Source organism: Piliocolobus tephrosceles, chromosome 13, assembly GCF_002776525.5.
Source record: "Piliocolobus tephrosceles isolate RC106 chromosome 13, ASM277652v3, whole genome shotgun sequence".
Lineage (NCBI taxonomy): Eukaryota > Metazoa > Chordata > Mammalia > Primates > Cercopithecidae > Piliocolobus > Piliocolobus tephrosceles.
In genome coordinates, this window is record NC_045446.1 from 62,744,039 (window position 1) to 62,759,322 (window position 15,284).

General features: G+C 56.9%; 1 protein-coding gene across 1 annotated transcript in view; it reads right to left on the reverse strand.

Annotated features, from left to right (window-relative positions):
- The window catches only part of PDE2A (phosphodiesterase 2A), a 72,413-nt gene that overhangs the window by 53,913 nt on the left and 3,216 nt on the right, over nucleotides 1-15,284 (reverse strand). Inside the window, exon 2 of the mRNA XM_023209527.1 lies at nucleotides 7,096-7,157. Within this exon, the coding sequence (XP_023065295.1) occupies nucleotides 7,096-7,157 (62 nt within the window). The remainder of the gene's footprint in view (nucleotides 1-7,095; nucleotides 7,158-15,284) is intronic.

Consider the following 15,284-nt stretch of genomic DNA (forward strand, 5'->3'; position numbering starts at 1 on the left):
TTTTTTTTTTTTTTTTTTTTTTTTTTTTTTTTTTGTGGTGGAGTTTCACTCATCACCCAGGCTGGAGTGCAATGGCGCAATCTTGGCTCCCTGCAACCTCTGCCTCCCGGGTTCAAGTGATTCTCCTGTCTCAACCCCCCGAGTAGCTGGGATTACAGGCACCTGCCACCACGCCTGGCTAATTTTTGTATTTTTAGTAGAGATGGGGTTTCACCAGGCTGGTCTTGAACTCCTGACCTCAGGTGATCCAACCGGCTCAGCCTCCCGAAGTGCTGGGATTATAGGTGTGAGCCACTGCACCCGGCCAGAGCAATCTTTTAAAACCATCCTTTGGATGGTGTTACTTTCCTGCCTGAACCCATTGGTGCCTTCCCATGACAGTGTCCAACACAGTGTTGTGTGTGCACACTGCATACTGTCACAACCAGTACAGAGTATCACACATGTAATGTCAGGCCCAGGGTCACACAGCATCACACGCCCACTTCCACACACTTGCTATCACTCCATGTCACTCCTTTGCACACTCAGCCTCACTAGATATGTTTGGGACACACTCAGTGTCACAATTCAGTGTCAGACACTCGAGCCACAGACTCAGGACCATACCTCCTACTGCAGCATCATTTGCTCATGTTTCTGTATTTGATTCTCATGGAGTCACACCCTCCATGTGTTCATTGTCACTTGCAGTGTCACATAAGTGGTAGCAGGCAATGTGCAATGTCACACACTTGGTATCAGCATCACACAATCAATATCACACAGTGTCAGTGTCACACACTTGGTGGCACAGCCACTGTGTACACATCTGCTATCATAGAGTGCCTCACACCCAGTGTCACATACTCAGTGACTCACCCACACACCACACAGTACCCTGTGATCATGGTCACATACTTGATATTACACGTCATACGCTCCGTGTCACACGTGCAGAATGCCCCCTGTCCCACAGTGTCTCACTGTCCCTCTTGGCATTACCCTGGGTCCCACAAGCTCGGCCCCTGGTCCCCACCCCACTGGGCAGTCGCCAGGGCTGTTGCCCCGTGTCACGGCTGTTTCCTGTTGTTGTGCTCAGATTCCTCAGCCTCTGCTTGTTCCTTCAAGGATTTCCTGTTGTCAGGGCCCCCGGCAGGCCTGGGCTGTCTGGGATACACACCCCTAAGCCCAGCGGCTGGCCAGCAGGAACCCTGGGCCCTCTGCCTCCCCACTCCAATATTCTGGCTGGATCCATGGGACTTTCCGTCCTCCCCCAGTCCACCAACCTGGATACCTCATGTGTCTGCACTGGTGCTGGCTCTGCTGGGATGGACAGAGGAGATCAGCTCTGGGCCCTGACCCAGTCCCAGGGTGTCCAGGCCTGTGCTTCCCAGAACAGGGCTCCAGGGCAGCCTGCACAAAGCTGTTACAGTGGCTGAACAACTGGAGGACAGGACCAGCCCAATGCTGATCTACGGAGCTCCGCATGAAGCTGCTGGAAGCCTGAGGAGTGGGAGATGGAGGGCAGAGGACAAGGGGTCGAGGGTTTAAAGTTGAGGAAGACTTCCCAGACGAAGCGGCTGAGAGCCAGGAAACAGGGAGGAGGAGGAGGAGGAAAAGGCAGCCTGAGGAGGGGACACCAGGCTGGAGCCGGAACCTGGAGGAGACAGGATGGACCAGGAAGAAGAAAGGAGTGTGAGAGAGGCGGGGGACACCTGTGGGGTTTGGAGAAAACAGGCTTCTCTCTCATCTGCTCCCACCTCTCCCTCAGCCAGCACTTGAACTGAGGCTCTAGGCAGGGGCCTCTGGCACACCCTTCCCTCCTAGCCCCATGGACGGCCCCCAAAAAGGGCGCTGCCAAGCCCCCTCTCCTGCCCCAGCCAGTCTGCAGGAAGGACATATGGAGGCCAGTGCACACACTTCTCACACAGCCTAAGATAAATATTTCCCGGGAAACGGAACTTGTTCTCTCAGTGTTTACAGCCAAAGGCCAGGCGGGATGGTGGGGGGCGGAGCCAGCTGGAGGAACCTCAGCCCTGGGCCACAGCATCTGGCCTGGGCACTGCCATCGACCTGCCTGCGCCTCTGAGCCAGCTCCTGCCTTTCCCTAAGTCTCAACTCCAGGTCATTGATGGAGCTGGCCCTCCCTGGGCCTAGGCCTGCCTGTGAGCCTGGCCTGGTCTCAGTGTGTGTCTTCTCTGGGTATTAAGTCCCTCGTGCTTGATGCCTCCTCCTTTGGACTAGGTTTCTCTGATGGCAGGACCTGAGATGCCCATCTCTGTCTTTGCTCAGTCAGCCAGGGGTGTGGACAGTGGATGGGCAGGCAGAGAGACAGGCTGGAGTGGTAGCTGGGACCGCCTCCCCGGCCCCAGGTCCCTGCACGCCCCGGGCCCGTGCAGCCAGACAGGTGGGCACAGACAAGTGGCAGGGCCTCAGGACCCCCATGGATGCCAGATGCTAGGGCCAACTTGTTGGCATCCACTCCCTTGGGGCCATGGGGTATTGTAGAGGCCACTGGCTCCTGATGTGCAGAATCCAGGAGGAGGCAGCCCATCTGGCAGTTAGGAGCACTCACTTGAGAATGTTAGGTAAGCTGAAAAGTGCTGCCTCCACTGCGGCCCCTCCAGCCTCACCCCAGGGCTCCTTGCTGGTAAGCTGTTCTCCTATATTCAGAGCCTTCTCCCCTCCCACTCCTGCCCACACTCTCGCACAAGCTGCTCCTTCCCCAGTGAAGCCCTGATGCACCCGCAGCAGCAATGGCAATACCCCCTCCAGCCTGGCTCCTGCCCCTGCCTAGTGCTACCCCCACAGCTGGGCCCACATATTCACTGGTGGCCTCAGCCTCACCTTGACTCTGGCACCAAGCCTTCCTCAGCCCAGGACTCACAGGCAGAGCATTTTGGAGCTGGGTTCTGAGCATGAGCCAGTCTCCTGCAGACCCCTCTGGGGCTGAGTCCTTGCTCCAGGCTCCTCTATCTGCTTGTTCCCAGTCCTGTTCTCATCCTGGTTGTCCTTAGCTGCTGGTGTCAGAAGCTGACCTCACGGACCTCTCTGACTGCCTAGCTGCTCTCTGGCTTCTTTGGTCAGTGCCCTTGACCCTCTCCATCCTTCAAAGTTCCAAGGTTGCCTCCTCCAAGTCTCCAAGACCACCCAACCCAACTGCACCCCTTCTTGGAACTACTCCAGCCCTACTCACGGCCACTCTTGTTCATTCAAGAAGTATTTATTGAGCATCTACTGTATACCAGGCCTTTACCAGGCACCATATGGGCCCAAGAGAGACAAAGAAGACTCAGCCTCCGTCTCTGTCTCCTGGGTGTTTACAATCCCATGGGGAAGGACACATTACCCATAGCACCATGTGGGGTAACAGGTTTCCCAACTGTGGGCTCAGGGAAATGGGGACTGTGAGTGCCCAGGGAAGGGAGGAGACTGGCTTGGCCTGAGGTGGAGGGACTAGTCTGAGAGAACGTCACAAAGGAGGTGACATTTCATCTGGGCCTTGAAAAGAGAGTAGGTGGAGAAAGAAAGGAAAGATGTTCCAGACAGGTGGTCAGCGTGAGCAAAGGCAGGGAGGCAGGAGGAGCTGCTGTGTGCTGGGAGTGAACACAACAATGTGGCTGGAGCGCTGGATGTCTCCGGGCATGAGGTGACATGAGGGGACCCAGCAGGCAAGGCCAGCAGTGCCCTGCCAAGGGGTGTGGTCTTTGTCCCAAGGGCAGCAATAGAGGAGCCGGTGTTGGGCGGTGCATTTCGGTACTTATTGTGGACGACAGTGCCCTCATTCACGTCTGCCTCTCCCCATGCCCCCACCCCAGCTAGGGCTCCCAAGTCCCCACCTGGGCCCTGAGAGCCATCACAAAGAGGGCATTGACTCCCCGTGTTCAGTTCACCAACTTGAACGGCCCCAGCCCCAACTTTCAGAGAGGCAGTAATGACGCGGAGGCCTGGCCCTGAAGGAGGATGCCAGGCTGAGCTGGAAGAGCCCCTCCTCCAAGCCAGCTGCTGGCACAGGGGCTGGGGGACCATCCCAGGAGGGTGTGCTGAACACATGCTTGCTTGGTGGGGTTGGGTGCTGGCAGCTCTGCTCTCTTGGCTGCTACCCAGCCAGTGCCAGGAGAGTGTGCCATGCTCATAGAACTTCTATAAGCCTCAGCCCAGCTCTGCAAAGCACCCTGTCTCACAGGGGTACAGCCTAGTCCTGGCTCTAAGGATGGCACCCTTGAGGGAACAGGGAGGAGGCTAACTCTCCCCAAGGACCTGCCATGTGCCAGCCCTGCGCCGGGCACCCCACACATACAGGTTTTGTAACTTCTCCCAACAGCTCTGTTGTGGTAATGTCGAATAACAGTGATTACGTCCAATAATGATAGAGGTTTTTTTTTTTTTTTTTTGAGACAGAGTCTCGCTCTGTTGCCCAGGCTGGAGTGCAGTGGCGCGATCTCGGCTCACTGCAAGCTCCACCTCCCAGGTTCATGCCATTCTCCTGCCTCAGCTTCCCGAGTAGCTGGGACCACAGGCACCCGCCACCACACCCAGCTAATTTTTTGTACTTTTAGTAGAGACAGGGTCTCACCATGTTAGCCAGGATGGTCTTGATCTCCTGACCTTGTGATCCGCCCGCCTCAGTCTCCCAAAGTGCTGGGATTACAGGCATGAGCCACTGTGCCCGGCCATGATAGAGGTTCTTATCCCTGCCTGGCAGGTGAGGAGACTGACGCTCAGGCTGGTTAAGTGGCAGGCACAAGGCCACACATCCAGGAAGCAAGGGAATTGAGACTTGAACCTGTGCTCATCTGACCCCGTGACTTGTCCACTATATGAGGCCATCTTGGCTTCCCAGCTCCACCCCGACAATAGGGCCCCTCAGGCTCCCCAGTCCCTTTTCCCTCCAGCTGTCCCTATGGTCTGAGCAATGCCCTCAGGTCCCCACTCTCTCCAGTCTTGCCCTCTCAATGTTGGGAGCATCCCCTCAGGCAGCCCATCTCTTCCCAGCAGGGTTGAGTATAGACCTGGACACTCAGGTGGGGTGCTGGCAGAACCCAGAAATCCAGCAGGCCCTGCCAAGAGCCCAGGCAGACACTAACTGTTTTTGGGATACGTGTGGGGATGGGGTCAGGACAGAGCTGAGGGCTGAGGAGCTCATGGCTCCGGATCCTCGGTCAGAAGGAGGAGGCAGCAGGACCCAGCTCAAGGAAAGGCAGAGAGAATACAGGGGTAGGAACAGGTGGGGCTGACCCAGGGAAGCTTCATGGGAAGGACGAGGCTGGTGGAGCTGAACAAGGAGCAGAACTTGAACCTGCAGAGGGCAGACCTATGGCCTAGGCAGGAGGGGCTGCCCCAGAGGCAGAGCAGGGAGCCTGGAGCCACATTCCTTCCCTCGGGGCACAGCCCTGGTTGCCCAGGAGGGTCTCAGCTACGCCAAAGCCCCTCCTCTCTATGGCTCCCTGGGTGGATGACAAATCTAGTCTTTCCTGGCGTGTGGCTGAGGCTGCTGAGACACTGCAGGCTCCCAGGAACACCATCTGTCCCAGCTCTGGGGGGAGCCCCGCCCCATGGGGAATGCCATGGCAGTAAATAAATTATTAATGGCTTTCCAGGCCCTCCCCTCCCATCTCCCTTTGCCAGCTCCCAGCAGCAGGGCCCAGTCCCAATTGGAGGCACATTCTCAGGTCTTGGCCCTGTGTCCCAGCTGGGAACCTGTGCTGAGCCCCTCCTGTGCACCAGGCCCTGTGTGGGCACCATCTTACTCAGGGGCCGGGAAAGAGTGAGCCTCGAGCCTGAGACATCTCTAGGCTCCACTCCTAGCTCTGTTCCAATTCACTCACCGCATGACCCCTCTGGGCCTCAGCTTCCCCAAATGTGAAACAGGAATAATGGCAGCCCCTACCTCATAGGGATGTTGTAAGGATTAAACAAGGGGGGTGTCGAAGTCTCCTGGCACACACTGATACAAGCAGCATCCTCCTCTCCCTCTCAGCCGGGCCCGGGCAGACTCTCGCTGTTCTGGCTGTGGGTCCAGTTCACACACACACACACACCCCCACACACCCTCCTCTGTGCCGATCTTCAACATCAGCAGCCCACCTTTTTTTGCTCGTCAAGGCCCCTTTGAGCACTGAAGATTCCTATGAGGCACCCCTCACAGGGAAGGAAGGCATGGTTGGGGGGTGGGGATGGCACCCCTCACAGGGCAGGAAATGTGCGGGCTGAGCGCTGCACCGGTACCCATCCAAGGGTGGTAGAAGGTTCAGGAATGAAGAAAGCATAGTCCCCAGGCTCAAGGAGCTCACAGTGCAGAGAAGGCAAGGCAGACACACATACAGAGTCACGTGATGGAGAAAACAGGGTGCTCGTGGCACAGCACAGTGGGCGACAGACAGCACAGCACCCCAGCATCTGACTGCCAGGGCAGGAGAGCTCAGAGGAGGGAGCATGAGCGAGCTTGGTCCCATGGTCAAGGGGTAGAGAGGACTTCCCCGAGGAGAGGAGGCTAGAGCTGATCCCCGAAGGATTTAGGAAGCTGAGGGGGGAAGAGGCCAGCGGGAGTAGTTTGGGGGAGGCAGCAATGGATGAAGGGGGACAATGGCCAGGCTGGGGTTGCAGAGGGGGACATGGGGATGGGGAGTATGGAGGATTCTGGGGCAAGAGAGTGACAAGTTCAGGTCTGTGCATTAGAAAGATCCTCCTGGTGGCCACGTGGAGGATGGGGGAAACTGAAAGCAAGCAGCCAGTGAGTGACCCAGGGGAGAGTTGAGGGGGCCTGGACCCAAACAGGCAGCGGAATGGAGAGGAGAGGAACTCGGGAAATACTCAGGGCAGAGAATCAACAGGGAATTGTTGGGTGAGGGTGGGGAGGACAAGGGAGTAGTCTGGAGTGACTCCCAGGTGAGTTGGGAGGAGGAATCCTCGTGGGAGGACTTCCAGGCTGGGGACATATGGGGTGAGGGGAGATGGCCTTGATATGGGGGTGGTCCTAGTCTGGAGGGCTGGGGCTGGGATGTGACTCCAGCCTCCCCATCCTCCCAAGGAGGAGGGCACCACTCAGACTGATCTTCAGTCTGCGCCCCACCCCCTCAAGCCCACCCACTTCTCCCTCCACTGAGCTCTCACCTCCAGTCGGTCGTCTCTATTCCCTGGGGGTCCTGGCTCCTTTGCAAGGGGGTCCAGGCTGGCTGCAGAGACAAGAAGGTCAGGGGCTGAGGCCGGCCAGGCCTTCTCCCCTTCTCCCTAGCCTGCCCTCCCGTTAGCCCCCAGCAGGCCCATGGATGGCCCCCTCCTCCAGGAAGCCTTGCCCGCTTGCACCTTGCTCTCTCCCCAGACTCCCTCCTTATTCTCTGCTTCCCACAGGCACCTCTGGCTCTGCCATATTCTCTGTTCCTTGACTCTGAGGACAGAGCCATATTCCTTCTTTCCACTTAGGGCTCCTAAGGAGTGGAAATGACCACCTTTTTACTCTTTCTGAGGCCTCCTCCACTTCTGCTTCTCTCCAGGGAGCTCCACTAGCCCTCTCTAAGCCTCAGTTTCCCTATATGTAAAATGGGATCCATAATGTCCACCTCACATAGTCACTGGGCCTCCACAGTGATTTGGGCCTTTACTCACAGACAACCAAGGGGCTTCCAGCCCAGGTGTTGTGAGTCTCAAATAAATGTGAGCGCATGTGGGAGCCCCCGCCCCAGCCTGGCACCCAATCATCTGGACTGGGATCAGACCCCCCAGACTGTATCCCACCGGCACCACTTCCACAGCTCCCGGAAGGCTGGCGGTGGAGACATTGCCACAGCAGCCTGGAGACACAACAGGGACCTGCTCACTCGTTCTCCAGAAGCCCACCATCCTGCAGCATTCCAAACCCCCAGCCTCTCTGAGGGGCACTGCCTAGGGCCTGGCTGCCAGGCTGCTGCCCCTCCCCACCCCCACCCAACAAGCCTACCCAGGCATCGGACAGGCGGCGGGATATTCTGAGCCTGGCTTCGTTCCCGTCAGCTGCTGGCCGCCATGCCAGCCTGGCGCGGGTGCAGGGGCTGATTTGATTTGGCAGCTTCAGCATCGTGTGGTGGGGACTGGGAGGGGGAGGGGGATGAGACACCCATCCCTGCTAGTCACTGCTAGGAAATAAACAGCCTGAGGCGCTCCTTCTGTGAGCTGGGGGGAGGGCACAGTCTGGTATGGAGGAGGTTCTGGGTTCCCTGCTGGTGTCCCCCTCTTCTCGCCTGGGCACTGGATGCCTGCCCACGACTGCTGGAATCTCTGGCTCTCCTTGGGTTGACCGTAGGGGTGACAGGAGCTGCACCTGGTGTGCGGAGGCTTGTGGTGTGGCCGAGGCAGGGTGTCTGGTTGTCCCACGTGTCCCTTTTTCCTGCAGGGTCTTCCCTCTTAGCTGCGCCTGCAGCTGGGCCTGAGTGTCACCTGGGGAGACTTGGTCTGTGTGTGGTGTGATGGTCTAAGGTGTGGCCATCTCCTGCAGTGACTGTGATGTGTGGCTGGGCCTCTATGAGGTACTGACTGCAGCCCAGGGTGTGGTGAGGTCACCCATGTGCCTGACTCTCCTGTAGGGTCTGGTATGTATTGGCCCTGGCCTGTTCCTTCCCTCTGTGCAATGACCCCACTCACCCAGCTGTGTCCGGCAGAGGAAATGACGAGGGTTGAGATAAGTGCCTGACCCCAGGGCCGTCCCTTTTATCCACAAAGCCTGAGTCTTCTTTTCCACCCACAGCCAGATGGGCCACCTGCTGAGCAGCCAGGGACAGGCCCTCCCCTCCCCTGACAGGAGGGAGTGCCAGTTTCACGGCAGAATCCAGCTCCCCGCTCAGGCCTCCCACCACTCCCAGGACAGGTTCCTGCCCCCCAGCAGAGGCACTGCCCCGAGGTGGAGGCGGGCTGCTGGCTCCTGTCCCTCCCCAACCCCACCCAATTTCTGGTTCCCCCTCCAGCCAATTTCAAGTGTGGAGAAAGTGGCTAGGATGAGGGGAGTCTCAGCTAGGTATTCCCAGCTCCCCATAATCCCATCCAGCCTGTGTTTACCACTCTCCTATCTCTTATACACAGGCCCCCCAGGCCACAGAAGTTCAGCTCACCTCTCCTGGACACTGGAATCTGCACCAACCCGCCAATAACCTACCAGTGCCCTGGAGGCCTGGGCTCCCTAGCCGCCAGTTAGAGAACTGCTGCTGGAGAACCAGGGCTTCTGATTCCCAGACCTCCGTACTGTGGGGTCAGACCAGGACCCTAGTCCTAAGGGGCCAACAGGCCAGGGCTGTGTCCAAGCCACCAGCCAGGGAGGTCAGGGGAGGGTAGAGTCTGCTTTAGGGAAGAGTTAGCCTCTCATCTGTCACCTCCTCCCCATTGTCCCATGTCCTGTGGGGACCTCAGGGCTCTCCCCACCCAGCAACAGGAAGCTGAACCCCTCCTGGAGACACTGAAGGAGTGGCCCCAGGACTGAAGGGGGGACTCAGCCTTGCCCTTTGAGTCACAGGAGGAACCTAGGCTCACAGAGTTCAGTTGTCACAAAGGGGCTAGTTGGATGAAGACAGTCTTCAGGGGTCCTAAGGGGCTTCCTAGAGGAGGTGTGTGAGGCCTGACAGGAAGAGGAGGACACTGGGTTCCAGGGTGGCCTCCTGATGGTCTGACCAGTTTTCAGCTGGGATTTATAGACCCCGTGATACGCTTGCACATGCCTGTGGGTCTGTGTCTGGGCGCATGGGTGTGCATCCCAGTCACGGAGGCCTGAGCTCTAGTCTGTGTCCCAAGGACAGTGTCTGCCAGAGGCAGGAGTCAGCAGACAGCAGGGGTAGTGAAGGAGAGAGGAGCTGGGCAAGGAAGGGGAAGGGAGGGCAGCTCAGGGCTGTGAAGAAGGGCTGAGGAGAGAAGCCCCCCACCACGTTTCTGTAGGTGCCTGTGTGCTTAGCGCTGATCATCACAGTCAGTCCTCAAACCCTGGACGCCTGATGCCAAGGGCAGGGTGCACCCATGACCCAGCGCTGAAGGGAGCACGGCACTGGGCTGTGCCCCAGCCTACTGTGCAGCTTTGGACAGGACCTTCCCTTCTCTGAGCTGGCCTCCTCATTGGAAGAATAAAAGGGTTGGACTTGGTGATCCCCCAGGGCCCTTCCAAATCTAACTTTCACTGGAGAGAGGCTTAAACCCAGAGAGAGCCACAGATGGAGACCTCACAGGGATGGGGAGGGCCCGAGGGCAAGTGCAGATGAGACCAGGGAAGAAGCAGCAGGAGGAAGCGGGTGGTCACGACAGGAGGGCCCAGGGAGGCACATTTCGGGCCTGCAGCTGGGGAGGGGCTCCCTGCCGGGGACAATGGAACCTTGTGGAGGACTGGGGGTAGCTGTCACCACCACACCTGCTTCTGGCCTGTGGGAGGAGGAAGACGGAGGGGTGATGGACAGAGGCTCTGCTCCCTAACCTGAGTCCCGCCTCCACTCCTGCCCCTCAGGTGTCCCAGGGGAAGTGGGGGAGGTTGTGGGCAACAACGAACACCCAGGACTGGGAATCAGGAAGCCTGATTTCAGGCCCCGTTTTGCTGTGTGATCAGGGCCAGCTTTGGTCTGTGAACCTACCAGGCAGGGGAAGCCCTTGGACCTGTGCAGTGGTACTGGGCTTCTAAGGATCTATCGAGGTAGGCACTCTGGAAGGAGACCCTCCCCTGCAGCCTGGACCCCTCCCCAACTCTGGCCTGGGTGCTGAGGCATAGAAAGGACCCAGGAGGCAGTGAAACACTGGACAGCTGGGCTGGCCTTCTGCGAGGCTGGACTGTGGCCTCACACACAGGGGAGGACCTGTCAGCACTTTCGATGCCTGACCTGGGACTCCCTTCCTTGACCCCTTCTCACTGCCACCCTTGGGGCAAAAACAGGGTCTTCCCTCCTCAGCCTGTACTGAGAGGGTGCTGACAGGACCCCACTGGCTGTCCTGGCCTCTGCCCTTGTTTGAGCCCTATGGACGCGGGGCCCTCGCAGGCAGGGTTTCATGCATTTCCATGTCTGTGTCCAGGAAGTATTCATGTCCTGTTTTCCCCCCTCAGGCTGTCAGGGAAGGGGCAGGGGTAAGCAGGCCTCTCCTTCCTCCACTGCTGCCATTTCTGCCCAGACACTTTGGAAAGGGTAGCAACCCCTCTCTCTGCCCAGTCTGAAATGGTTAAGGAATAGAGGCCAGTGTTGAAGGAAATGAGTCCCTTACTCTGCAAGCTTTGAGAGTGGCAGGTCTCTCGAATGTACACACACCAGTTCTGTTGTGACAGGAGAAACAGCCTGTGTGACCCAGGTTGTAAAGGTCTCCATTCTCCTCTAAGGCCAGCCCAACTTCTCCTGTCCTCCCTCACTGGGAGTGGAGGGAGCGCCCACCATTCTGAGCTATCTGTCTCCATTGCTTCTTGTTATGTTTTTAATAACTGAACATTGACATTAACAAGGCAGGTGGTTGCAGCTCTTCCCAGCAGCCCCATTTAGAACCATTGAATCATCAAACCATCAAATCCTAGAATCCTAGATTCACAGAATGTCCGTATCTCTAGCTCCTAGAGCCTCAGCATCTTAAAGTCTCAGAATGTCGGAATCACACAACCACGCATCCACACAGCCCTGGCTGGGAGCTGAGAGTCAAGGAATGCTAGAATTGTCCCAGTTAGAACCCCACAGACTGACAATTCCAGATTCTCAAAATCCTACACTTCTAGAGCTAGAGCTCATATATCGCTGGGAGATACTGACCCTCACCTTCCTCCTCTTACAAGTGAGAAAATGCAGCCCAGAAAAAATGGTCTCATGCAAGAATACTGGAGAGTGGGGGCCAAGCAATGCCCAGCTCAGAGACTGCAAGATTGGACTTCAACATTATGATGTTTCGGGAAATGGCACAGCTTTTCTATTCTGAAATACCAGTATTGATGTTGGGGTGACACCGCTCTTCAGCTCTGCCTGTCTCCCTTTGCTCTCACTCCCTGCCCTCTCCATTCTTCTGGCCACCCTACCTTCCCGCTCCCCCTCCACACCACGAGCTCTCGGCCCCTCTTACCCTGAGCTCCTGCAACTCCCATGCCCTTCCTGTCTCCCAGTGGCAGCCCCCAGTAGAGGCAACCATGGATGGGAGGCATGCAAGGCCAACTCCCTTAGGGTGGGGGACAGGAAAGGCAGAATGCCTGCCCCCTGAAGCCACCAGCCAGAGTACAGGCTCTGCAGAGGAGGGGCCCTGCTGGCTCCTCTCAAGGGAGCTGAACAGGAAGGTCCTGAAGCCGCAGGGGGTAGCCACATCAGAGGCAGCAGTTTCAAGGGAGCCTGATCCAAAGTTTTGGGAAGCAGCTGAGGCTTACAATTTACATTAGAACAATCACGTATGTTTAGCATTTTCATAAATTTACATTTTTACTCATTTTGGAATGTACTCAGACATTTTTGGATTTGAATTTTATTAAGTATTATATTCCACAGATTGTTTTGATTATTGAATTCTGAACACTCTTTGCCCAGGGCAGATCCCGAGTTCCCCATGTTACAGGTGAGGCTATAGCAACCCTGAGTGGGTTTCAGGTCTCCCTTTAACCTCAAAGTTCATGACCTCCTTGGAGGCTTTTCCAAGACCTTTTGGTCTTTAAAGAGCCCTGACACAGGCCCAGGCATCTGCCACTAACCCCTGTCTTCCCTCCTATACCTCTCAGAGACTGCACAAAACCCACCCAGACACCTGGGTGGGGCAGCATTCTCCTCCCTTGACCTTCATGTCTACAGCTGGCCGGCTCCCTCCACCAGCCCTGGCCACTCCATTCCCTCCCCTGCATTCTTTAGCCATTTCCCTGTCCAGGCCTCATCACCCCCTTTACCTGGGCCACACCAGCCTCCCCCTCAGTCTTCACACCATGGTCCAGGGAGCTCCCGAACATGCAGATCTGATCTGTCGTATCTCTTCCCTCGACTCTTCCCAAGGGTCAATTTCCCTCCAGAACAAGTCCGCGGTCCTTAACATGGCTTACAAGTCCTGCACCATCTTGCTGGGCCAGCTTCACCGCTCCCATACCCCAGACCCAGACGCCTGGCACCCAGGGGCCTGCTCCATGGAGTGGTGCTGCCACAGGCTCTCCTCCCTGTCTGCCACGAACAAGCCTTCACAATAACCAGAAGGTTTGTTGTCCCCTCTGTCCAGAACTTTCTCCTGGCTTGACCCTTAGCTCTCAGTCTAGATTTGTTTCCTCCTGGAAGCTCCCCAACGTGCCCCTCCCTCCCACTCTGGGCTGAAATAGGGGTCTCTGCTTTATATTACCATGGCCCCTGAGTTTATCTCCTTCGTTGCCCTCTCCACACATTCTACCAACATCACTCCCTGCTTCCCCACCTCCCCGCCCCCAGCCCTAGTACCCAGGTCTGTGCCACCTGCCATGGGGCTGATGCAACATTGCTCAGGCTTGGGGGAATGTGTGGGGATTTTAAGGCCTGCATCCTGCTCATCTTTTCCCACCCTCTCTGCTGGGCACATAGCAGGTGTTCACCAATGTCCGCCTAGGAAGTCCTGGAAGTACACATGTGTAACTCGGACAGGAAGGGCAGAGTGCTCAAAGGAGGTAAGAATCCCTGGGCTGGGTGAAACTGGAAACTTCCTGGAGGTGGCATCTGGGAGGACCCTCCACATGTCAGTCCTAAGGCAGCAGTTAGCGACAGGCTTCAGGAAGTTCCCAGGCCAGCCCTAAGACCATCAGAGCAAATCATCAGTGGAGGACTAGAGTCTGCAATGAGGGGGACTCAGTGCCTCGGGCCCAGGGTAGTGGCCACTGGAGGAGCTGGCTGTGCATTCAGAGAAGCCTTCCTGGAGGAAGAGTTACTTCTGGCTGGCGTGGGAAAAGGAAGAAGGTAGAGATGAGCAGGTTGGAGAAAGTGGTGAGGGACAGGGATATGGAAAAGAAAGCTCTGTACCTTCTCATCATTCACCCTTAGGGTGTCGTCATTTACCCTTAGGATGTCAAGATCAGGAAGGTGGGGGGATGGGCAGAAGGAGCAAAGAAGACTGAGGCAGAACGAAGATAACATCAGCACTGACGCCATGGTCAGGGCGGGTATGGATAGCTGGGGCTGGCAGGGAGCAGGTCCCCAGCTGTGGCTGGGAAACATTTCCTGTCTCCTTGCCAGGGGGGTCATTAATAATCGTTTACCCGCCGCAGGCAGCACGGAGGCCAGCCAGAGAGCAGCATGGTGCTGGGGCCAGAGCCCAACCTGGCAGCAAGAAGTGCTGTCTTCTGACACCAGCCCTGCCACCCTGCTGTGAGACCTGCACCAGTCACCTGACCCCTCTTGGTCTCTGGAGCTACTGGTAAAAGAAGGGCCTGATGAGATGCTGCCTTGAGTCCCCTCTTCCGCTGGACCCTAGTTTCCCTAGACGGAGCTGGGCTGCCAACCCTACAGGGCAGTTCCGGTCATCTGATGATAAGTGTGAGCATCTGGACTCTGCCAGACACAGCTCAGGACACACATGGTGGGTAGAGGAGAGACTCAGGCCCAGCCTCTGTAGAGCTCACATTCTGGTAGGAGCCAGACCCCAGCACCAGAGGGTGTACATGCGGAGCCCCACAGAACCAGGCGCCCCAGACTGGGGGAAACACAGAAGGGTGGGCGACTGACAGCATGTCTCGACACAGAAGGTAAGAGCTCCATGAGGCCAGTTTGGTCACCACCATGACCCCGGCACTTAAAACTGTGCCTGTCTGGTACATAGCAGGTGTTCCATAAAGACTTTTAGACAACTGCATGAGTTAATCTGCTAAATGAGACATTTGTGAAAGGACCTTGGAATTTGGAAAGAACTGCATAAAAGATGATGAAGATGACAGTGTCAGTGATGATGAAGATAATTCCAGCCAGAGGCAATGGGATAAAAAAGGTACCATGAAAGCTTGAGAAGGCTGGAGGCCCAGGGATGGCTACCCAAAGCCAGACAGTGTTGCCTGGGGAATGGTCAGCAAGATCCCTTTTGCCAGTCAGGCTACAACCTTCCTTAGCCCCAGGCTGCATTTCTCTGCCCACCCCAAAACCCCCTTCAAGGTCCAGCTCAAGCCTATTCATTTCAGAGAACCTTCTGGAGTGTGACACTGTGGCATCGACCCCAGCCCCTTCCCTAACTAACTCAGACTTCTTTGAGCCTTCCAATCTCAAGGAATCTTGGATGTTTCTTCTCTCAAGCACCTGCTGGGAGGTGGCCCAGTAGGGTTTTCCCACAGCTCTCTCTGGAAGGTATGACCTCGATCCCCCTACAGACTGCATCCCCTACAGACTGCGTCAGACTAGAGGGTCCCCAAAGGTGTGACTAGC